The sequence below is a fragment of the Lepidochelys kempii genome, chromosome 11 (genome assembly GCF_965140265.1).
Source record: "Lepidochelys kempii isolate rLepKem1 chromosome 11, rLepKem1.hap2, whole genome shotgun sequence".
Taxonomy (NCBI): domain Eukaryota; kingdom Metazoa; phylum Chordata; order Testudines; family Cheloniidae; genus Lepidochelys; species Lepidochelys kempii.
Window position 1 is genome coordinate 31,910,934 of NC_133266.1, and position 27,313 is coordinate 31,938,246.

The window sequence follows — 27,313 nt, forward strand, 5'->3', positions numbered from 1 at the left end:
TTACTTTGGAACAACATGATCATTCTGTTCTTGGAACTTTAGTTGCTTCACTTGTTTGGATTTTCAGCAAGAGTAAGCTCTCTGTACTATTTTGTTTAAAATTCTTTAGAAAGAGAAAATAGCCCAACAAATATCACTGAATCAGTTCCTAAAGCTATAAATGTCATGGTTGTGTCTAATGACTTGCCAGATTTTTGGCTACCTAAAATAACTGTGTCCTTGGTGAAACAGTTACAATAAAACAAGTTATAAGTCCACAGTCACTGGACATTTCAACCTGCTACAGCCTTGTGGTACTTTATTTTGATATGGTTGACAATGCCACTTGTATCAGTCCTGTTTTTATCCAAGTATGATTGACTATAAAACAGTAAAAATGTGTTAAATGTTCAGAAAAAGAATGTTCTCAGTTACACCTGTCCTCTGCTGAAATAAATTAATAAGAACTAGGTATCTTCATATGGGTCATCCTCTCCTTTCCTCCCCCACTCTCTTTTTAAAGCTAAGGAGGTTTACATAGATTTCAGTGATTCAGTAAGTAGAGTTAAAGTACATATATTTCACTCTAACTATACAATCTGTAGTAGCAATCTAACTGAGGAAGGCAGTATGGACATTTATAATGGTTTTGCTGTGATGAATAAAGAATATAAAGGCTTCTCCACTGATAGGAAAACTGAAAGGTGGAATGGAATAATGAACCATTTCCACACATTTAGTTTGCTCTTTTACTTTTGATACTTCAGGGCAGCAAATATTTTAGAAAACTGCTAAGACTCTCCAGTAACTATAGGAAGTAAAACATATGTATAAACTAACACCTTCCCTTGAATTTGTTTATCTAATGAAGGGAGTTTGCATGGCGGGATCCAGAATTGCCTGAAGTCATTCACATGCTTCAGCACCAGTTCCCATCAGTTCAAGCAAATGCAGCAGCCTACCTTCAGCACCTGTGCTTTGGAGATAACAAAGTAAAAATTGAGGTACAGTGTTGATTTCTTTTTTCTGTTTCGTAAAGAACTGCAAACAAAGAGCAAGTACACTTTTCCCTTTTATTTTGATCACAAAAGGTGACTGTAACATTTGGATCTAGATCAGTGGTTCTCAAACTTCAGTACTGGTGACCCCTTTCACATAGCAAGCCTCTGAGTGCCACCCACCTCTTATAAACTAAAAACACTTCTTTATTTATATATATATATATATATATATATATATATATATATATATATATATATATATATATATATATATATATATAATACCGTTATAAATGCTGGAGGCAAAGCAGGGTTTAGGGTGGAGGCTGACAGCTTGTGACCCCCCCGTGTAATAATCTTACAACCCCCTGAGGGGTCCCAACCGCCAGTGTGAGAACCCCTGGTCTAGATGCTTTTAAGCATGTGTTTGTACTAGAGGCATGTTAATTCTGAGAATTCTAGATATATTATCACTTCTCTCTTAATATCAAGTGCAAATCATTGAAAGAGGGTAATCCAGCAAAATTGTATTATTAGTATTTAACCTGATGTCAAATCTTATATTATTTCTTAAACGTAGGCTTAATGAAATCAGCATTTAAAGAACTACTACTGATGATTAAGGGGTTCCAAAAAAAATCTACATAGGCCTTCCACTCTTTTTGATGCAAGCATTTTAAGCAAAAGTTGTGGTGTACAGTGAAGCACTAATCAAAACAACCTTGAATATTTATGGAGCTATGGACAGAGTTTATCAAGTGTGATATGGTGGGAAGATATAGGTAAATGGAAGAACATAGTTAATGTCTAGAATTTATATCAACTTTGTACATATAAGGGCTATTGGCCATCGTTTTATTCCTTTCATACAGCAGTAATAAATATCAATTGTTGAAGGAATCTGTTATGTCATACGCATCTCACATGTGCATCTTATTCACCATTCCTTTTATGCAGTGTTATTTATTTTAAAATATTTAGGTGAAAAAATGGAGATGGAGCTAATAACCCAACCAGCAAATTATATGGGAGCACATCTGGTATTTCCTTTTTTTTTGTCCTATTCTCTCTTTTAGTAGAGATCCTTGATCTCCCTTCACTCAACAATTTTTAGTGTTTTATTATCAATAATAATACTTCATGTTATGGTGGAGCACTTGCACTCTCATAGTTAAATTTGCTCCTAGATTTTCATTTTAAGAGATGAAAACGTTCTATACAATCTCTTGTTTGGAGTTAGAAAACCAATTTTAAGTGCTCATTGTTGTTCATTAAATGCTTGACATTATTTAAAAAAAAACAGGTTAGATATTGCTATTTTGAAATGCACTGTGTGACAAAAAAGAATGTCCAGTGTCTAATGGTTTCTTCTGACCCCTTTTGAAAACATACTATGGTAGTCCAAGATATGAAATTAAGCGTGTGTGATTCTTCGCAATGACCAGTTGGGAAGAATGTTTGATAAAAGTTGCAATATTTTTTAATGGAGTTAATTAGTTAATATGGAAAAAGTTACTGTTTTAAATGTTAATATAAGTTATGTTGATACGGTGTTACTAAGGATATAAGGTATGGTAGCATAGGAGCTATGTCCACACAATGATAAAAAGTTTAAAATAGTGTGGTGTATCAGATATACTGCTTAACAAATCACCAAAGGACTTCAGAAGATGCAGTTGTAACTCATCCTAACACTGTATGGATTTGTCCTGAGGGCTACACCATAAGTAGTAGCTTATGAGTTTGCTCCTCCCTTTATTCTCCTGGATCTAGTACTTCAGTTAAAGCATCAGTAGTTTGTTCTTTCAGATCCAGAGATTCCAGATTCACTCTTCAGGGAGCTACATATGTGGAATGAACAGCTATGGACACCTGAAGCATGGGACAAGCTTCCCCAGATAGGAGCAGAGTGTAACCCACGCTTACACAAAATGTCTGCACCATATATACAAGTTCGAGTCTGCTACTGCCTCCAAGTTAACAGACCTTACTTAATCCCTCAGCCAAAGCACAAGAGGTTCAAAATTTTAGCTTCATGAATCCTAGGTTTAATTCTGGCAGACTCACATGAAGATTTGAATTTCTGCAAACTACCTGAGGCTCAGAACAAGCATCACTGGCATGAGGAGTTTATAACCCAGGCTGACACAGTGTGGCTTCTTGTCCCCCTCTCATGGCTAGATGATATGTAATGCATCCCTAATCAGATCATCTACAGGGGACTGAACCATGGACCTGAGGATTTAAAAACATGATCCTCTACTTTCTGAGCTAAAGGATGATGGTCATTAACTCAGACAGTAGCAGATTCATAAGCTTGTTTGAAGTGGAACCACACTGCGTTAGTGTGGGTTTATGCAATATTTTCAGTAGAGGTGGTGGTTCAAGGCATTTTGGAATAAGTTATAATTTACAATGGCAGAGTATAAGTTGGGCCAGTGTATTAAATATTGACACTACTTCAATCATGCGTTAGCAAAAATCATAATTTTTGTCATTTAATGCTGGCCCTGACTGTCAGGGAAGAGTCAACATAGTAGTCAGGCCTGCTGGTGGATTGAGGTATTCATCCTGTTACTGCAGTTGCTCCTGCCTTTCTTAAATTTCCAGAAGTTCGGGAGATCTTGTAGCATCTTTCAGGAAGATACAAGATGACTCACAGAAGATTGCATGGGAGAACAAAAGATGAGGACTTACAGTTAGAAAGAACAAGAGGTAGGTCAAAGAATCACACAAACACCAGGAAGAGGCAGGTCTACATGATTGGTGACTCCCTACTAAAAAGAACAGAGAGGCCTGTCACCAGAGCTGATCCAGAAGAGTGTGTGGTCTGCCAGTAGGACTTGAAGCTGAAGAGAATCCTAATGGGAGCAGGAAAGAATCCACTGATGGTCCTTCATGTGGAAACAAGTGATACTGCTAGATTCTTGCTGGAATGCATCAGGGGAGACTATGCCAGGCTGGGGAAGATGCTTAAAGAAATGGAGGCTCAGGTGATCTTCAATGGGATTCTGTCTGTCCCTATAGGAGGAGAACTAAGGTGAGACAAGATTATGATGATCAACAGATGGCTCAGGCATCCATGCTATAAGGAGGGCTTTGGGGTGTTCTATCACTGGGAGGCATTCATGAACAGAGGACTGTTCTCATGTGATGGACTCCACCTGAATAGGGAGGGAAATAGGTTTCTGGGATGGAGGTTGGCTCAACTGATTAAAAGAACTTTAAACTAGGAACTCAAGGGAGATGGCTGGAAGATGCTCATGTAATCTCCACGCCTAATTCTAACGTGACCAGGAGGAAAATCCAGAAAGAGAGAATACAGCAATGGAGAAAGGAACAGCAATGGGTAGGAGAATGGACATCCAGAGGAAAGATAATGACAATACCAATGAAGCTAACAGTCTGGTATGTGACCGTGGCAGTGGAATGAATGTACCAGAATCTGGGTGAAGCCAAGCAGAAACAACTATGATGTTTTTATACCAGTACAAGCAGCCTGGGTAACAAAATCAAGGAACTAAAACTATTGGTACAGGAAGTGAAACAAGCTGTTATAGGGATAACAAAACATAGTAGAATAGTAGTAGACTGGAGTACAGGTATTGAAGAATATATGCTGTTCAGAAAAGACAGAAATAAAGGTAAAGTGATCGAGTAGCATTGTATATTAATAATGATGTAGACTGTAAAGAAATTAGAAGTGAGGGAATAGATAAAATAGTCTGTTTGGGTCAAAATCACTTAGGGGAAGAAAGCTACTAGAGGTTCCCCTGGAATAATGCTTGGGGTATGGTGCAGACCCCCAGGATCTGATTTGGGTATAGATAGAGACTTCTTGAATGTTTTTAATTAAATAAATGGTACCGGAAATTGTGTGATTATGGGAGACTTTAGCTTCCCAGATATTGATTGGAGGACAAGTGCTGCTATTAATAGTAGAACCCAGATTTTCCTGGATGTGATAGCAAACAGATTTCTTCACCAAATAGTCACTGAACCAACAAGAAGCAATACCATTTTAGATTTGGTATTGGTGAGTAATGAAGACCTCATAGAAGAGCTGGTTGTAGGAGAGTAATCATGAGCTAATTCAGTTTAAACTAAATGAAAGGATAAACAAAAATAGATCTGCAATTAGGGACCTTGATTTCAAAAGGGCAAACTTTTAAAAAAATTAAGGGAATTAGTTAGGGAAGGGAGTGGACTGGACTGAAGAATTCAAGGATCTAAATGTGGAGGATGCATGGAATTACTTTCAATCAAAGTTGCAGAAGCTATCAGAAGCCTGCAACCCAAACAAAGGGGAAAAATTCATAGGGAAAGGTTGCACACCAAGCTGGATGAGCAAGCATCTTAAACATGTTATTAAGAGAAAGCAGAAAGCCTACAAGGAATGGAAGATGGGAGGGATCAGCAAAGAAAGCTACCTCTTGGAGGTCAGAAAGTGTAGGGATAAAGTGAGAACTGCCAAAAGCCAAGCAGAGTTGGACCTTGCAAAGGAGATTTAAAACCAATAGTAAAAGGTTCTTTAGTCATATACATAAAAAAGAAAACAAGGAAAGAAGAAGTGGGACTACTAAACACTGAGGATGGGGTGGAGATTAAAGATAATCTAGGAATGGCCCAACACCTAAACAATTTTTTTTCCTCAGTTTCTAATGAAGGTAATGAGGAATGTTGGGATAGTGGTAGAGTGGCTAATGGAAATGGCGATATGGAAGTAAGAATTAGCACATCCAAGGTGGAAGTCATCTTAACGGGACTAACTCGGGGGCCCCAGATAATCTCCATCCAAGAATATTGAAGGAACTGGCAAATAAAATTGCAAGCCCAATAGCAAGGATATTTATTGAATCTGTAAAATTAGGGGTCATACCCTGTGACTGGAGAATTGCTACTCTAATACCTTTTTTTGAGAGAGGGGAGAAAAGTGATCCAGGAAACTACAGGACTGTTAGTTTGACCTCAGTTGTATACTAGGTCTTGGAACAAATTTTGAAAGAGAAAGTAGTTAAGGACATAGAGGTAAATGGTATTTGGGATAAAATAAATATGGTTTTACAAAAGGTAGACAGTGACCAACCTGATCTTCTTTGAGAAGATAACTGACTTTTTTGACAAAGGAAATGCAGTAGAGCTAATCTGCCTGGATTTCAGTAAGGAATTTGATACAGTTCCACATGGGAAATTAGTTAAATTGAAGAAGATGGGGATTAATATGAGAATTGAATGGTGGATAAGGAACCAGTTAAAGGGGAGACTACAACAGGTCATACTGAAAGGTGAACTGTCAGGCTGGAGGGAGGTTACAAGTCAAGTTCCTCAGGGATTAGTCATGGGACCTATCTTATTTAACATTTAATGACCTTGGTATAAAAAGTGGGAGAGGGTTGATAAAATTTGCAGATGACACAAAGTTGGGAGGTATTACAAATACGGAGAAGGACCGGAATATCATTCAAGAAGATCTGGATGACCTTGAAAACTGGAGTGATAGAAATAGGATGAAATTTAATAGTGAAAAGTGCAAGGTCATACACTTAGGGACTAACAAGAATTTTTGCTATAAGCCTGGGACGTATCAGTTGGAAGTGACAGAGGAGAAGAAAGACTTTAGGTATATTGGTTGATCACAGGATGACTCTGAGCCGCCAGTGTGATGCAGCTGTGAAAAAGACTAATGCAGTCCAAGGATGCATCAGGTGAGGTATTTCCAGTAGAGACAAGGAAGTATTAGTACCATTATATAAGGCACTGGTGAGACCTCATCTGGAATACCATGTGCAGTTCTGGTCTCCCATGTTTAAGAAATATGAATTCAAACTGGAATGGGCACAGAGGAGGGCTACAAGGACGATCAGAGGAATAAAAAACTTATCTTATGAGAGGAGACTTAGAAAAGCTTGGTTTGTTTAGCCAAAAGAAGGTTGAGGGAAGATAGGACTGCTTTCTACCAATACATCAGAGGGATAAGTACCAGGGAGGGGTGGGAGTTAAATTATTTAAGTTAAGCACCAATGTTGACACAGAACAAATGGATATAAACTTCATCAATAAGTTTGGGCTTGAAATTAGACAAAGGTTTGTAATAGGGCTGTGCGATTAATTGTGCGATTAATCACACTGTTAAACAATAATAAAATACCATTTATTTAAATATTTGTGGGTGTTTTCTACATTTTCAAATATATTGATTTCAATTACAACACAGAATACAAAGTATAGAGTGCTCACTTTATATTTATTTTTATTAAAAATATTTGCACTGTAAAAATGATAAAAGAATACTATTTTTCAGTTCCCCTAGTGCAAGTACTGTAGTGCAATCTCTTTATCATGAAAGTTGAACTTACAAATGTATAATCATGTACAAAAAATAACTGCATTCAAAAATAAAACTATGGAAAACTTTAGAGCCTATAAATACACTCAGTCCTACTTGTTGTTTAGCCAGTCGCTCAGACAAACAAGTTTGTTTACATTTGCAGGAGATAATTCTACCCGCTTCTTGTTTACAGTGTCACCTGAATGTGAGAATGGACATTCACTGGCACCGTTGTAGCCAGCATCACAAGATATTTACGTGCCCAATGTGCTAAAGATTCATATGTCCCTTCATGCTTCAGCCACCATTCCAGAAGACATGCATCCATGCTGATGATGGGTTTTGCTTGATAACAGTCCAAAGTAGTGGGGACTGACTCATGTTTATTTTCATCATCTGAGTCAGATGCCACCAGCAGAAAGTTGATTTTCTTTTTTGGTTGTTTGGGTTCTGTAGTTTCCATGTTGGAGTGTTGCTCTTTTAACTTCTAACCCTCTCAGACCCCGTGTGCTGTAGCTATCTTTAGAAATCTCACATTGGTACCTTTGAGTTTTGTCAAATCTGTGATGTAGGTGTTTTTAAAATGAACAGCATGTGCTGGGTCAACATCTGAGACTGCTATAACATGAAATATATGGCAGAATGTGGGTAGAACAGAGCAGGAGACATACAATTCTCCTCCACGGAGTTCAGTCACAAATTTATTTAATGCATTTTTTTAACGAGCGTCATCAGCATGGAAGCATGTTCTCTGGAATGGTGGCCGAAGCATGAGGGGGCACACAAATGTTTAGCATATCTGGCACGTAAATACCTTGCAATGCCAGCTACAAAAGTGTCATGCAAAAGCCTGTTCTAACTTTCAGGTGACATTGTAAATAGGAAGCGGGCAGCATTATCTCCTGTAAATGTAAACACACTTGTTTGTTTTAGTGATTGGCTGAATAAGAAGTAGGACTAAGTGGACTTGTAGGTTCTAAAGTTTTACATTATTCTGTTTTGGAGTGCAGTTATGTAACAAAACAAATCTATATTTGTAAATTGCACTTTCACAATAGAGATTGCACTTGAGTGCATTAGGTGAATTGAAGAATACTATTTCTTTTGTTTATTATTTTTACAGTACAAATATTTGTAATCAAAAATATATAAAGTGAGCACTTTGTATTCTGTGTTGTAACTAAAATAAATATATTCAAAAATGTACAAAATCATCCAAAATATTTAATAAATTTCAATTGGTATTCTGTTGTTTAACAGTGCGATTAAAACTCTGATTAAACACGATTAATTTTTTTTAGTTAATCGTGTGAGTCAACTTTAATGAATCAACAGGCCCTAGTTTCTAACCATCCGAGGAGTGAAGTTCTGGAACAGCCTTCCAAGGGGAATAGTGGAGGCAAAAAACCTACCTGGCTTCAAGGCTGAGTTTGATAAGTTTATGGAGGGCATGTCATGATTTCCTACAATGGCATGTAGCCAATATTCGACTGCTAATAGCAAGTATCTCCAAAAGCCAGTGAGGAACACTAGATGGAGAGGGCTCTGAGTTACTACAGAGAATTCTTTCCCGGGTGTCTGGCTAGTGGGTCTTGCCCACATGCTCAGAGTCTAACTGATTATCCTTTTTTGGGGTCGAGAAGGAATTTTTCCTGGGTCAGATTAGCAGAGACCAAGGTGTTTTTTTGCCTTCTTTTGCAGAATGGGCCACAAGTCACATGCAGTTTTAAACTAGTGTAAATGGTAGATTCTCTGTAACTTGAAGTCTTTAAATCACGATTTGAGGACTCCAATAACTCAGCCAAAGGTTATGGGTTTATTACAAGGGTGGGTGAGTGAGGTTCTGTGGCCTGCAATGTGCAGGAGGTCAGACTAGATCATCATGATGGTCCCTTCTAGCCTTAAAGTCTGAGTCTGAGTCTATCTTTCAGGAAGTGAATGGTGACACAAATTTACTCATAGAAGTTCTCTGCAGCTGACAGGTTGTTATTGCTAAAAATAAGGTTGTGATCTTGACAACAGTTGGTTAGGAATTTTACATGAGAATTATTTATTGACAGAAAATGTAGTTTCTGCAAAATGTCAATTTTCCACAGGATAATTTTGATTTTGCACAAAAAAGGAGGGTGAGGGGTCAGTTCAACTAGAAAAAGTTTAGCCTTGAGTACTTTCAACATTAAACTGCATTTCCATGTCATGGTGCAGTGCCTCTTGGGGAGTTTTAGTTTACAGTGCTTGATGGAATAGGGAAATTGACTAAACATGTTTTTCTGTTTGTTAAAGGCAGGATTGCACTAGGGACCCAGCCCACCTATCCAAATCCTTGAAAGTGCTGAAATAAACTAAATGTCTCCTGGGTTCCTTGTCATGTCCATGTTGCCTCCAACACAATTGCTAATACACTCCATGAAGCATTCACCTCCATCTCCAACACATACTGGAATGCAATAGATATCTCACTTCATCCAACTCACTCTGTCATGAAAAAGCTTACTGACAACCACAGCAATGTTAAAGCAGAATAACTTTCCAAATGAATGGGCTATGTAAACATAAGAACAGCTATACTGGGTCAGACCAAAGGTCCATCTAGCCCAGTACCCTGTCTTCCGACAATGGCCAGTGACAATAGAGATGTGACATCTGTGACAGTCAGATGTGTTGATCTGTTGATATGAGAGAACATGTGGTCATCATCAAGGTTTAATGCAGCAGAGCAAACTGGAGTCTGTTATCAACAGTGTCATAGGTGATGTGAAGGTGGTAAGGAGTATTGGAGATATTTGCCTTGACTTCTTATTTTCATGCTTTCAACCATTTAGGTGGGTGGATGAGTCCTGATGAAATCTTAGCTGTCACTAAATTTGGTTTGTGTTTGTTAATTTATATAGCACTTTTCTTTCAATAATCTCATTGTGTCTTTACATTCATTAAAAGTATTAGTGAAACAGATAAATTAAGTGACTTACCCTGGGCTCATCTAAGCAAGGCTGTGGCAAAGCCTGGAAACAGAACCCAGAAGTACCAAAAATGTACACTTAAATATCAGCAAGCAACTGACTTATGTGGATAAAATACTCTGTTTGATGACGGCACTTTATTTTTCTTGTATCTGTCAGTAGAGATAAAGATCCAAATCATGCAAGTTGCTAAGCACCTCCTGTGATGTGCTAACTTGTGTGATTTGAGAGCCCTGAACTTCTTGTAAATTTCAATACTCCTCAAAGAGTATTGAAAATAACAAGAAGCAGCAGTATTTATTGTACTGTATGAGGTCACAAAATGCTCTTCTTCGTGGACAGCAATTGATTTCACTTAGAACCTTGTAAATTCCTCTCCTTGTAAATTGGAGTGAAAGATAGCCTCTGACATCCCCATCTGAGATTAATTTTCTGTGTTCTGTACCATTTCCTCCAGGTATTTTACTGTTCTGTGTTTGAGCTCAGGATGATCTTTTTCATTTAATTTCTCGTGTGTAAAATGGAATTGTGCCTATGGTGCTGAGAGAAGGGAGTGGGGGGTATAGGAACAAACACTTTTGATCTATTAAGCTACTGAGAGGTTGAGCTGACAGCTGTGTCCCCCAAACAGGGAAACCATACAATTTCTGAGATTTCTAGAGGTCCTGGGGGCCTTACAGGGAGAAACAAGTTCTGTCTCTTTCCTACTTGGGAGGGAACAGAGCTAGTGGCTTCCTAGTAAGGGAAGAGAACAGAGACACAGAAGAGCTGTGGAACTTGCCTCCTTGCTTACCCAGAGAAGCTGTTCTCATCCATATGAATCTGAAGAGACTTTCTTACTGTGTTCCTATTTGGACTGCATTGAAGGAAGTGGAGACTGGTCTTTTGGTCCCTGATTTACAGGAGGATTGCCCCCAAACCTAGGTTGGAGACAACAGTCCTATTACAGTTCCTTTTTAATTTTCTTCATTTATTTAAACTTTTCCATAATTGTTGTTCCAGTGCAATTTTTCTAATATCAAAAGACTTCATTATATTAGGGAGAAAAATACTTCAAATCTTACTAAGAAATAGACACACTGACCTCTTTACAAGACATTTATAATGCTGGAAAAGAGGCATACATTTTTTAACAGTGAGGATAATTAACCATTGGAACAATTTACCAAGGGTTGTGATGGATTCTCCATCACTGACAATTTTTAAATCGAGATTGGCTGTTTTTCTAAAAGACATGCTCTACGAATTATTTGGGGGAAGTTCTATGGCCTATGTTATATAGGTGGTCGGACTAGATGATCACAGTGGTTCCTTCTGGCCTTGGAATCTATTAATCTATTTGCCCCACACATGTAAAGAAACTGGCACAGACCCCTGCACCTGTGTTTCATCATATTTGCATTGGACTCCTATTTCACTAGGATTAAGTATAAATACTGATTTACATGAGAGACAGCTCAAAATTCACTATAGCATATATGTCTGAAAACAGCAAATAAACTTTTAAAACACTTACACCGCAGTTCAAAGGCTCAGTCCTGTTCTCCATGCAGTTAATGGAAGTTTTACCATTTACTGAAAAATGGGTGTGGGATCAAGCCGAATTAATCTTTTGTTACGGTTTTGGAGCCACTTCCTCTGACTGTGTCCAATTATTAGAAATTTGTGGGCATAAAGTAATAATATTCTTTGACTAGATTTATAATTATAAAGACTTAGATTGTGGATTTACCACTAGCTCCGAGGAAATGAGAGCGCATAGGTGCGCTGCCCCAGGAGCAGACCAGGGACTAAATTGTGACTGAGTTGCAATTCAATCCCTAATTTCATACACCTTGCTCTGGAGGTCGAGGTGAAATAATCTGCAGCAATTTATTTTCTGTCACAGATTATACTGGATGGTGCATCGTGGGGAGTACAGAGTCAAGGTCTCAACCACCTGAGGGTCAGTAGGAGGCCCAGAGAAGTTGTGCTCCAGTCCTGTGATGTAGTCATGGCAGGGAAATGTGAAATATCTTGCTCCCCAGCACAATCCTATTACACTAGTAATAGTAACAATGTTGACCTTAGGTAGTAGGCGAAGGTAATGCCTTCCTTAATAGGTTTCAGAAGTGTAGTTTGTAGTTGAATTCTGTATTTTGGCTTATGGCTCTTGGATACCCTCAGCTAAAATATATTTTTATTTTTACTTTTACTTTTTAAAATCTTGGGACTGTTTCTGTGCTAGGGTTTGTGCTGGCAGTGTGAAATAGAGAAGTTTATAGACGATCTGACTCCTTTTGGTGAGACTGCTTCATATGAGGTGCAGCACTACATATTTAAGGATTTCTGGGATAGTGTTTATCGGCATTCACTGATCTGTATGAAGTCTTTGCTTTTGTGACACAGTGCTTCAATTTTGTCTTTATTGGGTTTATGTTTAAATGATAAAAAGTAGCCTTTTTAATGTTTGTTTTTTGTTTCTCCTGTCTTAAATGCATACATAATTAAGATAATTTTTTAATGGAAAGGAAAAAAGTTATTGAATGTGACTGTAGTATCAATTCACATATACATATTAAGATGAGGTCTTGCTTGTTTATTTAATTCCAGTTAGCATTGAATATTTGTGATATGTATATTTTTAACTTTATATAGTAACCAAGTCAATATTATTATATATGTATTAAAGCCATTCACATAAGGCCTGCTCCATGATTTTTTGTGCCAAAGACTGAATTTATTAGGTCAGCCTATCCAAGAGAAAAGGACAAATATTTGTCCCCTTTATGAAAAGGCAAAAATACCCCAGTCCTTCCAGCTCCATGCTGTGGGTTTGTAGAACTACTCTGAGAAAGGAAAAATCTCACAAATGAGATCCACATACTGGATCCATCATTCCTTTCCCTTCAGACTCCACTGGGACAAAGCAGCCCTTAGGAATTTCTGTAGCACTAGAGCTGAAATAACTTGTTTGTGCCAGCCTCTAGTAGGAGAGAGAAGTGTGTTCAAATCTTTCAAAAGAGACTGCTTCAATGAGGCCTTTATCAGTTCTTCCCTGACTGGCTAACATTGAATCAGCCAAGGAGAAATTGTCCCTTAAATTAGGATGCTGGGTGGAGATTTACTCAACTTGAGGAGGCTTAATGGAGTCTGTGACTCCTGGGAAGGAGCTATGAATGAGGAGAATGCCCCCTTCAAATCAGAGATAAGCAGCCAAGAGGCTATTTTGGATCGGAGAGGGCCCATAATTACTTTTACCACCCAAATCAGTAAAGCCTTATCTAAAGCTCCCTTAACTTTGTATTTTTCATTATTTAGACTCATTGTTTTATCACTATTATAAGGATCAGATTAATTTACTAGACTATCAAGGGTATTAAAAGCCTTGCAAAATGAACTAAAATGCTTGCATTGCTGCAACATATGAAGGTATGCAAATTACTTATCTACAATGAACCAATCTTTACTATTTAAATTGCCTATGAAACTAAACAGAACGATTAAGCAGTGAACATGTTTAAAGAACATCTATCAACAACTTGCATTTTTCTTTGAATACTTTAAATTACTGATACTTCATTTCATGAACTGTCGTTTGGGGTTTTTTTCTTTTTTTCATTTAGAAAAGAAAGTGCCCGTTGGTATTAATGACAATTGTTATAGTTTTGTTTAGAATAGTTCTTTGAATAGATGGATGGTTGTTCAGTGAAAAGGTCTTGTGAATGGATTTCTGATTCAGATTTCATTTTACATTAAATACCCAAAACAGCATTCAATCAAGTTATGACTAAGGCATGGAAATGGACGTAAAACCATCATCACTCTTTTCTTAACTCACCCTGATGTGTCTAGATGTCATTGAAATCTCATGTATTCACATTTTGTTACCACATGCACTGTATTGTTGGAAGCACAATAGGGAGATTTAAGAATGGGGGAAAAAAAAAATCTTTGCTCTGAATGTTCTTGCCTTATTTGGATGGAGCTAAAACTATAATGTTTTGTAAAGTTGCTCTTTGCATCAAAAGGAGCAGAAGTAAAAAAGGCTTGTAATGGATACCAAATTAATAGATAATTTGGGTATTGACAGTGTGCTTGGTGCAGTACAGCATTTAGAAGAGACAAGGTTCTAGCAACAGGAATCTTACTATATAAATCACTGTAAGCACTGATTCAATCTCTTGTATACTGCAGGTTTCAGAGTAGCAGCCGTGTTAGTCTGTATTTGCAAAAAGAAAAGGAGTACTAGTGGCACCTTAGAGACTAATAAATTGGTTAGTCTCTAAGGTGCCACTAGTACTCCTTTTCTTTTTGTATACTGCAGATACAGTATTAGAGATTGCTGACATAGTAATGACTTCTTATAATAGATTAATACCTCATCACTGTTATTTCAGTTTCATAATAGTGTCACTATATGTAAGTGTGATACATATATATAGTGTCAATTTGCAGGGTAGCTCTATACTGTGTTGTGGAAGTACAAACAAGTATATACCAGACTGTCAATTGCACAGTAACCCCAACAATAGTAAACTAGATTACAGTAAGGATTGATTGACTTTAGGGCTTTATTTTAAAAACAGACTTTTTTGTTAAACAGGTGAATAAAAAAAAAATCCAAATTCACCAGCCGTTCATTTATTTCTTTTTTCTACATAAGAAGAGTTGAGCTGATCAGTTACAAAATTTGAATTATATTACTGATGGTTTTACATTTCAGAATTCATTCTGAACCTTTTCGGCTATTTTAGGGGTGTATATATATATATATATATATATATTATATATATATATAAAGGCTCCTATCATCTTGCAATCTAAGCACCACCCTTAGATAATTTGACATATAAGTTTCCATCTTAAAAATTTCCATTTGATAGATTTGGCTAGACCCTAATACTGTGTATTTTTTGGAACTGTATTATTCTCTTGGGATAAATCGATATACTAAAACTTTTCATTAAATTTTCAATCTTTTTGAGTGTTTGTCCCTATGTGGAGTGCAATTTATATGTAGTGCATTTTAGGTAGCTCATGTTCTCCATGCACTCAGTTCCAGAGAATTCTTCCGAGCAGTATCTGTTTCGTCCACACATGCACCCCTGCTCTCCTAGTGCTATTCACTGAGGTTATAAAGGGGCTGCCGCACTGCCGCAATCTCAGTTCTCTGTCACCACTTGTGGTCTGGGATGGAGCCTCAGTGCTCACTGGAACTCTTTGGCCTTTTTCCTGTAAATAGTTAGGAATGGTTAGTTTATAGTTTAGATTAGTGTATTTTGGGGTGTGGTGCTGTCACTGAGACTCCCCCTGGTGTATGCTAGTGATCCCTGCTCACACCCCACACGCTCCCTGTGTTCCGCCTGGGGGAAGCCCATATTCCTTCCAGGTTCAGTATTTGTAAGTCATTTCTGTGGACGACAAAGCAGTTGAGGGAGGTCTGCCTGGGATGCCAGCTGGTACGAGTCTTGGTGCAAAACCCATTGCCAAATCCCTTACCAAGATAGGATAGGGGTCGAGCCAGAGCCATGCTCTCTGCGTGAAGCTTCCCCACCATGCCCAGATGACTCAATGCCTTCCAGCATCTGGTTAAATCTGTGGTGGAGACCCTTTATATTCCTCTGGAAGATATCCAAGAGGCTCCATATAGACTGCTGGACATTCTGCACAGCACAGGCCCAAGCAGGGTGGCTCTACCAATTAACGAGGCCATCCTTGAATCAGCCAACACACTCTAGCAGATGCTGGCCACCATAGCTCTGGGGTTCAAGTGAACAGAGAAGAGTTAATTTGAGCTCATTAAGTGATCAGGATACATTTCCTTTGACCTGGCCCTTGACTCACTGGTGATGACAGTGACAGGCCAGGTCTACATCTAATGAGAAGGAGGCTAAAAGAATAGACCTCTTTGGGAGGAAAGAGCACTCACTGGCCTCCCTCTGGTTCTGGGTTTCAATCTGCCAGGCACTGATGGTCATGTACGACTTTACTATCTATAATAGACTGACCAAATTCATAAAGGACAGTTGGAGCAGTTTCAGGTCCTAATTGATGAGGGGAAACTTGAATAGAGACAAGAGGCTAGTCAATTTCATTTTTGCTCCTTGTAAATTTTGTTTTCTGGTTCTCACATGCTAATACAATGCTGCAATATTTGCCTTGCAAACAGTGCTGAGGGATTTTTAAAGATTGCTTTAATTAGAATTTATTATTTATTATGTAAACAATGCTATTAATCTTGTTTTGAGCCAGATTTAACCCTAAGTTTTCTCTTCTGTTTTTCTTTAAGTAACAGGTATGCAGGTTTTCCTACTATAGTTATTATTTTATGTAGTTAGTTATTTAATACATTTTTGTCAACTAAATCTTGCTTGTAAGAAGGAACCTTTTCTATGCCAAAACTCTTATTGAAATGAAGTTATATAGCTGGTATTAAAACTCTATAATTTTGCTTCTCTAGCATTACTGTGGTACTCTTGGAATTCCTTATAGAGGTATTCTTAGATGTGGGAAGTACTGTGGTACGGATTGTAACTTGCAAACAGTATGTAAAGATTTCAATAATAATTGCTTTATAAATGTCTAAAAATAGTTGTGTATAATGGAAGTACCAGTAAACACTTAGCTGTGCAATAAAATGTGAGTGTTATACTGATAAGTCCCCATGTACAACAGCATTTCTTCTTGGAATAGAAAGATACTTTTTATTTTCTTTATATATATTTTTTCATTTTATGCACAGAATGAAACTTATTTAACCATTAATTTGAACTAATATTGAGTATTATTTTCTAGGTATGTAGGTTAGGAGGAATCAAGCATCTGGTTGACCTTTTGGATCACAGAGTCCTTGAAGTTCAGAAAAACGCTTGTGGCGCACTGAGAAACCTCGTTTATGGAAAGTCGACTGATGAAAATAAAATAGCAATGAAGAATGTTGGTGGGATACCTGCCCTTTTGAGATTGTTAAGAAAATCTATTGATGCAGAAATAAGAGAGCTCGTAACAGGTATGTTTTGGAAAGGAAATAGCATGTGGTGAAGTAAATTATATTTCTCTGTGGCAGTTGAAGCTAAGTTATTTGGCTGGAAAATGCATGCTAACATTGCAGGATATCTATTAGAATTTTCTTTGTGCATTACTAATTTGGCCAATATATCAATCTAGATTTCATTATGATTATTGTCACTTAAATATGAGTTGTATATACCCACAGATGCATTGTGAAAAATGTAGAATAACTAAACATCCAATTTGTGGATGCATTTGATCCACAGATGCAGTCCTCAATTCCTGCATGTGACTGTTGCTGTATTAAGCTCTATTGTTGATCTTGTTACATTTTTAGGATTCTACTGACAACTATTTTAAACTTGATCTTGTAGAATTCCAAAAATGGACCCAGAAGTGAGCATGTATTTTGATATTCCAGTTCCTTGTTTGACGTAGTGCTTAGGTATTCTGAATTATTTAGCTTTTTTAGTTATATAGCACTTCCTTGCTGATGTTTATTGTTGTCAGTACCACAGTAGTTATATTTTATACTTAAAGATAATCTTATAGAAATATTATAATTGTATTGGTAGATACTTGAATATATGTAGAGGCATACTATTATAGACATTTGTTTCTGTGATTAAATGCAATTTGAAATACACTAAACAGCTGTAAGTGTTAAAATGTGTTCAACACATATAACACTTACACAGCATTAGCGTTCAGTGTGTGAAACAAACATAAAGCATTCAGCAAAATGATGTGAAAGGTTGTTGAAATGTTACCTTAACCAACAGCTATGGTAAATTATTTAACTGTTTGACTATGGTGTATATACTGTAGCTCTAGAGTCTCAGCTACAGATGTTCCAACTTTTGCCAACTACATCTGGAAATGTATTATGCTTATCAATATGCCAGTGCACTTCTAAATATATCATGAGAGATAATAAGCATCAGTTGTTTTGGAGCAATTAAACAATGAAAATTTAAACTCTCTTGCATCTAGTTTTTAAAAAATCAACTTCCATTGTCTAAAATAGAACGCAGTTGTCTAAATCATCACTCTATTCATAAATCCAGAGGTATTTAATTGCCTTAAATCTAGTTGCTTAGATGTGTATTTCTATGACAGCTTAAAAATTTAGTTGTCCAGTGTGCATCAGAGGGCTCTTGGCCTTTTGAGTAACCAATCCAATTGTTCAAATCAGAATGTGAAGCTAAATTTTGGACTGCATATCTCTTTTGTAATATGTAGTACTGTCATGGAAAAAGGTGTTCTGAGAAATTGCTTGATATATGACAAAATGTTCCATTTGCAATCTAGTGAAATGATTTTAAAAATGGTATGTTCCTACAAATATTCACTTCATTATATGCACTAAATGGAAAGTAAGTACACCTGGTTGTACATTTAATAAATCACAGCATCTTGTGGTCACATCATACAAAGGAGCTCCATTTGTATCAGCACAAATTGCCAAGTAAAAAATAAACACACATGATTTATTATTTATGTAAAGATGATTTACATACTTAATTTATGGAGTTAAAGACATTAGAAAAGCATAAGAAAGCCACAGAGGTTTCACTTTCCTTTAACTGTTTTTATTTCTGCTATTTGACAGCCCTTCTGTTTCTATGTAATTTTTTTCTTCCATTTAAAATTTTAATGTTCAATTTAAAATACCTGCAAAATACAGTAATAACTTGATAGGGCTTCATGTTAACTGGTAATAATATCCTAAGCTATATAAACTCCTTATCCTTCAGACTTAGGAGCTTTTTCTACCAGTGATATGGTTATTTCCTTATAAAGAGGAGACAGGTTATTTAATTATTCTTAAACTAAAATGAGTTTAGCTTGTGTGTCATGTTGTATTAGATATGTGCTGGATACATCTGAACTGCAAAGTTTTCAGTCAGATTTTCAGTCATAGAAGGAATTCAATCTTATTTTGTATGAAGAATACACTATAATCTTTCACAAAATTACAGCATGTAATTTGTGAATAAAAATAGAATTTTCAAATAAGTCTATTCATTTCAGTTTTAATTAATTTCAAGTGGATGCTTTAAGAAAGGTGACCTTGAGTCTCATAGATTCTTCAGGCTCCTTTTTTTAAAAAACTACAATGGGATTTTCAAAAGTGCTGAGTGTGGGCTAATTCTGCCCCTGTGGAAGTTAATGGCATTGACTTCAGTTAGAGCAGAGTTATATCAGTGCTAAGCACTTTTGAAAAACCCACCGTATAGACTGTAGAAGGTCAGAGATTTTTTATGACATTTTGAAAAGTATCAGTATATTAAAAAAATAATGTAAAGTACTCAAGCAAAAATATCCAATCATTTCAATTATTCAGTTAACAATTGCAAAACCTAGAAATACAGAGCTATAGATGGCAAACCACACCCTAGCAGTCCCTCATCAATATATTCTTTCCTGCACATAGCATGATACATGTTGAAAAATGTCTGTAGTACAGGTCTACTGGGTAATGCTATGGTCTCTCTTAAATTTCAGATAAATCCCAGCGTTGTTAATTAGTGCTTCAAAGTGTTCATCACATTTCTTATTATACTGTGCCTCTCAGTTTAACACTTTCCTTCATTCTGTAATGAAGTACACGTGTACATTTTTTCATATGCGTAAAAGGGTTTTCATGGGTTTTTTCCATCAAATAAATTCAGTCTCATTAGCAATGTCTCAGCACTAATTATGTTTGTTCCCTTTTTTTAAAAGGATTCCTATCGCCAGTGGTTTACTGTCTTTAACTACAGCACATATGTTCTAGCATAATTGGTTATGAAATCCTACCCTCCAGTGTCATTTCTTATGGGATGGGATGGATGCGAATTTTCTTATTATTCCAGATAAACTTAAGAATTATGTAGAGTGAATGTTTTTTATCTGTTTGGATTTCTTTTTTCTTCACTAGGAGGTATTGGCTTATGATTTTTGGCACACTGATAAAGGCAAGCCTTTGACTGTGCAAATAGTTTCTAGAACATATCCAAAATTTTTAAAATCTGAATTCTGGAAACTTGAAATTTCAGGAAAAGAAAATTTCTCTCAGGAAAACAACCTGATCTGGGGAGAAATTGCTGAATGTTGAATAACTGGAACCTTCCATTATTTAAAAACAATAGTAAGTGATGTAATAGTAAGGTGATTGAAAAGGCAGAAAAACTTGGAAATAGAAACCATATCCAGAACTAAATACAGAATCTGCATTTGTGTTGATGTGTAAGGATCCTTCCTATGAGTTCCAAAGTAGCCCATCATTCATATTAGTGCAAAGAGTTCTTTATGAAAATTGTGTGAGTTATGTTTGAAGCACACATTGCACAGTAATATTCCTAAAATAGTGGTAACAAAGTTGATAAAGATATCAATTAATCAAAACAATTATTTTACTGAAACAAATATCCGAGGAGAGATTTTTCTGCAGCATGCTTAAAATTGAGGGACATTGCAGGAGATCATTCAGACATTATGATCTTTCAGATCATTCAGACATTATCATCTGTTCTTAAGATGCAAACATTCTTTCAAAATTAATTTTAAAAGTCTCCTTTTTTGTTAAACTAGGTAAACGTACAGAAGGTTTGGCATCAAACTGGGTATAGAAACTTAACCTAATTGCATGTTCATACAAAGGAATTTTACTGTGTTAGAGATAGTTAAGACACTTAGGTTTTTGGCATCAACCTAAAAGCAAAGTGGTCTAAGGCCTGGGAAGGACAAAGCTCTGTTGGAAAACCCAAGTGAAAGGCAGGACTTAAAGGGGCCCAGAGATGGGGTGAAGGCCCTGGAGATGGCAGACAGTGTGTTGAACTCTTTGCTACTCCAGAAGGAGTTCATTCATTTTAGACTGCATGACTTGGCTGGAGGGCTGAGCCACTGAAGACCCATCTAGTAAGGTCAACAACCTACGGGGAGCACTTGGCACAGGAGAACCTGCAGCATCGCACCCAGCTAACAGGAGACACTCACGAGAGGCAAGTGTCCCTGTCACAGTCTCCCCATAAAGAATTCAACAATTCAAGGATATCAGACCTTTCTTGAGCCTTCAAAATGGGACAAAACCATAACCACTGCATGTGATTTAAATACCTTGTGGTGGAAAAATTAGTAACATCATTTACCTAAACTACAACACTAATTCAAAACTAGTTATGAGCACTATGATTTTCAAGGTGTATTTCTTTTATAATGCATACTTTTAATGCTGTTACAAAAGCTAGAGCAATAAGAATTAGTATGCGCTTAGGAGCGGTTATTGATTCTAAATCAATCTATAGTTTCTGGGTTTCATTTTTAAGCATCAACAGTTAATAAAAAACAAAATAAAGTGAAGTTTGCAAACAATGAAATGAATATCAGCAAACTTTCCAGGAGCAAGAAAGTGAAAGAAAAAGGTGATTTTGCAAGTGATATCTAAGGATCTTTTCACCATGATATTTCTGCTACTATTGTATTCCTCGCCATTTTTGCTAATGTAAACAAAAAAGGTGGTGTGGGTTTCTGATAAACTGCTTTGTGGAGGTTCTAGATTTCATCAGTACACAAGGAATTGGAAATTACTTTGATACGTATTTACCGTGAAAGACTAATTAGATAACAAATAACAATTATAGAAATGGAGAGACGGGGTGGGGAGTGAAATAATGTCTGTCTTAGGACCAACTTCTGTTGGTAAATGAAACAATCTTTTGAGCTTGCACAGAGCTCTTCTTCAGGCTCTGTCTGACCTCAAAAGGCCCTAGATACTTTATGTATAATGTTGTAGGCTAAAGTTATACTGACTATTTAAGCTCAATACATCATGTTGTTTTAAGAGTAGTAAGCATTATAAACGGGGTCAGTGATGGGTTTGATGCTGAGGAGGAACGTTCTTCATGGGGAATTGGGAACTGGGATGCCCTGAATGTTACCTGCAAGGTATTTTTAAGACCGGCAGAGTCTCAAGGAGTGTGCTGAGGAGGTGGACAGACTGGTGTGTCAGGGAGCTGGCACACAGTTTAAACTCCAGCAAAACTCTTTCTGGCTGAGACAGAGGAGTAACACTGGCTCCTGGTTCTGGGCACCCTGAGAAAGCATCACACAGGAATGGATAGATAGGGCTGAATCAGCAGGTTCAGGACAGTGTTGCATGTTTGAATTTAATAACAATTCAAGACTGTCAAATAACAGGCTCAAATGGAATTATTTAATCAAAGATTATCAATCAGAGATTAGTATAGTACTATACAGAATACTGAAAGAAGAGAGACATCACTCTTGGTGTCAGGTGAAGACTTGGCCTCTTTCTGTCTCCCCTCTATAACTGGTAAGTTTTCACAGATGGCAGTTTTCACTCCCCAACCTAGTTTTCAAGCCCTTTGTTCTTTTTATAGGGTATGAGACACAAACTCCTCTTTGGAGAGAAATTTTTTTCCCATAATTAATTTCACTATGTATTCTTTGTTTTTGACATTACTGATTAAATTTCTTTTATGGTGCTCAGTTTACCTAATTGATGAGTAAAAAGGAATCTCTAATCTGGTCATTATTTCTAAGAGCTGTAAAAACGGACAGTTTTTAATGAGTTAAAAACATCTTTCAATGGGCCATTATTTCATCTATTACAGAAAACATCTGCCATAAAAATTATCCCTTATCAATCACCCAGTTTTGTTTATTACATACTTCTGTAGACATTTTTGTAGTTTGAGGGTGTCTTTTCTCTGGACACCTGGATTCCCACATCTGAAGATGCTGAGGATAATTCACACAAAGTTCCTGAATACAGGTCACTCGTAGGTTATAAACCAACACTCTGGCCTTACTATTCAAACACACTCTTTGCTAATACCATAAAGATTTTTTTGAGAATAATTAATGTGTGAATGAATTTAACATACAAAAAGGAAAAGAGGACTAAAAGGGTTAGTATTTACTAACGATGGTGTTTCAGAGGGCATGGTGGAAGGGACAGGGCTGTCCACTAAGATTCTTGGGTCTCAGCTTTATCTTCCTGTAATCACTCTGTTTACTGTTAGCCAAGTCATTAGGAGTTTAGTTGGAGGAGCGTTCAGAGAGTAGCAGGCATATACTGGTACCTGGTGGCCTGGGAAGACGGAGTCCCAATTTCTTGGACTCTTTTAATTGATAACCTGCTCCCTTCTCAGCCTGTGGCACAAAGAAATGGGAAGGAAATTGCTGTGAACACAAGGGGTGTGAGGTCTCTGTATTTAACCCTCACAAGAAGGAACAGGTGTCTATGGTGAGTTACTCAGTAACAGGTTCTGCATGAGGCTGGAGCCAATGGTGAGTGGGCCACTAGGTCTGAGGGTCCTGGGGCAGGGCTCATTCTGAGCAGGCTCCAGCTCTGCTAGAAGGGCTGGAAGGAAAATGGGGGAGAGAGGGGAATGGGAAGACGAGGGTGAGGATTAAAGCAGATGGCCAGGCTGAAGAGGCAGTAGGGAAGGTCAGCATGAGGGCAGGGGACAGGCTGTGGAGGCTCTGGGTTGATGTCATGAGGACAGGGCTTGGTTTGAATTTAGTGGACTCTTATGAGTTAGGCTGACAGTACAGAATGTGGCATTCTCTGGGTTTATCTACATTTGAATGGAATTTTGAATTAACTTGAGGTTTTTCAGGATAAACAGCACTGATAAACTTTGGGAAGAACACGTTTTCTTAATTATTTGGTGTCTCTTTCCACATTAATGCTTCCACTTTGGAAGCTCATTCACTCAAATTCAGAATGAGTCATTGCTCAGTGGGGTATACGAGAATGCAATCTCTTCATATCGTGGCATTGGGCCAGCCTGCAGGAGAATGCGAAGAGCTTGGCTCAGGAGATCAGGCTCTCTATTCCTGACTTTCCCATCTGTATGACCTGGGCCAGTCCCTTTCCCACGCTGTTCTCTGCAAGGGGATAACGGCCTCAGTCAGGGAGCAGACAAATCAGAGCTCTTTCTGAGCTGCACCTTGTCTGCTCTGCAAAACCCCCGGACATTTCCTGTTGTTATTTAAAATCTCCCCCAGACACAGAACAGAGACTGAAGAAAGGCTTTGTCCAGGAAAACTCGGACGTATGGTAGGTAACCCTATCCATGTTCCCCCCCCACACCTCCTGTGAGCCATGGGTCAGTCATAAGCAGTACAAATACAGAGGTGTGGGGGTTTGGGTTTTTTTTATTTTATTTTATTTATTTTTTACTTGTTTGGGATTGTACATGAGTACGAGGGCTTGCCTGCATGCAGGAATTTGCAGGATCAAGGCCTTAATTTGTATTTGACAATGGGTAAAAACTAGTTTTTTTAAAATATTAGTTAAATGGCTATTGTTCGTAAAACAGTTTGATGTATTCATCTTAAATAGTTAAGTGGCACTTCAAAATAACTTTAGCCCTAAGCATTTTATCTTTAAAGTAGTACATATAATTTTATTCAAATGTATATAGCAGCCTTAGTTGTTTTTCTGTTTTTTCGAAAGTAAATTTAATATTGAGTGATGTGACCATCCTTCTATCAGTTGTATTCAGTATTGCATTTGCCTGCTGTTGATCACTTCCTTATCAATTTTAGGTTAATCAAATAGTAACATGTATTAAATAAAATAAGTAATGTACAAAATCACTTATAATAATCAAAATATGAAAATAAATTATTTTTAAAATAATCTCAAAATATTCAGAAACATTTAGTGCAGGAGTGACAAAGGTCTTGATCTAGCTGAATGCAGCCTCCATTGCTGCTGAACCATTGCTTTGGTGCCCTTTTAAGCTCTGCAGTCAAAGAGGCTAATCAATTGGATGGGGAGGAGGGTTATGCTTCTTTGGTAAGTCCAGCACATTTTATTAGGCATTCTGCAACAACTATTCCTAAGTGTAGTCTTTGACTCATTCCAGCTTAACTTCCATAATAGACATTAACTATATCAGGTGGGGCTCTGCTGATCATACTCAGAAATTCCTCTTTCTGTCCTCAAGTTCCCCACACATAGACAGTATGTGTGTAGATACTTTCTTAGACACCTGGAAATGGCAGGCTAATCTATTCTATTTTAATTTACTTACCTCTCACTAGGTTGGGTTATCCTGTGAATTTCAGGAGCTTTTGGGTCTTATATAGTAGAAAAATATCCATAAGAGTACAAAATCCAGATTATATATTTTAGAATCCAGATGCAGTTTTTAATTACTGACTCATCCACCAAGAGAGCTCTGCCATGAATTGACAATTCAAATCTGAGAACTAGTGTAAAATTTCTCAAGAGGGGAGCCAGCCAGTAGCAACATCAACAAATTGAGTCCCTTCTACTTCTCCCATATTATTACTGTGATAGGAAGCCCTGCTTCTGCCTGGGAGAGATGGCTGTCAGTGAATGAAGAGGGTGACAGAAATCATAAATTGAGACTTCTACTTTATGTAGTCTGATTCATTTGGGTGATGGATTGTTGGGGACAGGAGGTGTAGGATGTTTGCTTGTTTGTAAAGGGGCAGTAGTACTGGTATTTTATGAGGCTGTGAATGGTTGGTGGATTTTGAAGGTGTGTTAATTGTAGTGTTTTGTCCCGGCCTCTGTGTGTGCTGGGGGAAAGACAGAGAGAGCAGTACCAGAGAGGGTGAGGTGCTCTGGCCAGAAGCCAGGAGGGGAAGTGCAGTGTGAGAGGCCAGAGGGGAGCTTCCTAAAGACACAACAACATGTGTGTGAGAGCCAGCAAGCTCAGAACAGTACAATAGAGACAGTCAGTACAGAAAGCGGAAAACCCACTGTGAAGCAGTGACAGACCAAGCCAAGCAGGACCCCATAAAGGGGCATGAACAACAGTACTAGAAACAGGATGGGCCTATAGGGAGTGTCTGAGACATGCTGTAAAGGGAATGAGAGACAGTCACAGAGACCCTAGCTAGGGAGAGTAAATGGAGTAGCTGGGAGGAGGCCAAGCTGTGGGATTCCAGTAACCCTTCTCCCCATACTGCTCTGAGACCAACCAAGCAGGGAGTTGTAAATAGAATCTGCCTGGGGAGTTCCTAGCAGCCACTGAGCCAGGGAGAGTCTGGAGAGTCCTGTGGGGTAACTGCAGCCAGATCTGTGGAGGCTTTCCCAGTCCAGTCCCAAGGCAAAGATATGCATGAGCTGTGCACCAGAGGCAACCCCACCTTGCAGCAGGCCGGGCAGTCCTAAGCTCAGAAGAGGACATATTTTTTTCTTTTCTCTTTTTCTCCCCATTTTTGACACTGGACTGCCAGGTCGGTGAGCAGACCACTCCCCCAATGAGTATTCAGCAAGTGCATTCACCCACTTAGGAGGTGGGTCTTCACTCACTCACACCTACTGGGGAGAAAGAGACTTACGGTTTAAAGGGTGGAGGGGGTTGTATGTATACCTACAGAGTATAAGGATTGCTTTAGTATATTTAAAACCTTTGACCTGCTTAGTATATTTTGAAGCTGGCTAACACATTTTCTCCTGTTTTTAGGCTGTTCCTGGGAAAGATAAAACTCTTTGATTTTGATCTGCTATTTTGTGTGTGCGCCATTTTAAACAGTTCAGTTCAAGATATAGCTACTACCCCAGTTAAGAGTATGTTAACTCTTATCTAGTAACTGGTTGGAAGCACCCCACCTCATAGACACATCTGACGTGGGTAAGAGGAGCAACTGGGGAGGAGGTACTGTGACGAAAGGGCGAGGCAATTTGGAAGCTCCTTCGCCATAGTCTCCAGTTTTGAAGCTCAGTCCCAGGATCTCACAAGCAGCTGTGATGTCCCTCAAAAGGGAGGGTAATTGGTAATTTGGTTGCAGCCTTAAACCCAATTCCAGAGTGTTCTAAGGACCCAGTAGGCAAGGCCCTGCTGGTGTAACCTCACTAGGTAGATCCCGGGGAAGAAAGTCCCCTAAAATTACTAGTGTCTTACCTTCTCACAGGTGGAAAACTACACCCAGACTCTTCCTCTTGATAACATTGGGGGTCATGAAATACCGGTTGTTTCCCATCCCACAGGAATAACTTAGGGTGTGGGTAGGGTCCCATTTTACAATACCCCTGTGCCTAACGTCGTTAAACAGAT

The 27,313-nt window shown here is 37.9% G+C and overlaps 1 protein-coding gene across 1 annotated transcript in view; it reads left to right on the forward strand.

Annotated features, from left to right (window-relative positions):
- The window catches only part of PKP4 (plakophilin 4), a 242,515-nt gene that overhangs the window by 167,121 nt on the left and 48,081 nt on the right, over positions 1 to 27,313 (forward strand). Inside the window, exons 10-11 of the mRNA XM_073305536.1 lie at positions 855 to 983; positions 17,046 to 17,259. Coding sequence (XP_073161637.1) covers positions 855 to 983; positions 17,046 to 17,259 — 343 coding nt within the window. The remainder of the gene's footprint in view (positions 1 to 854; positions 984 to 17,045; positions 17,260 to 27,313) is intronic.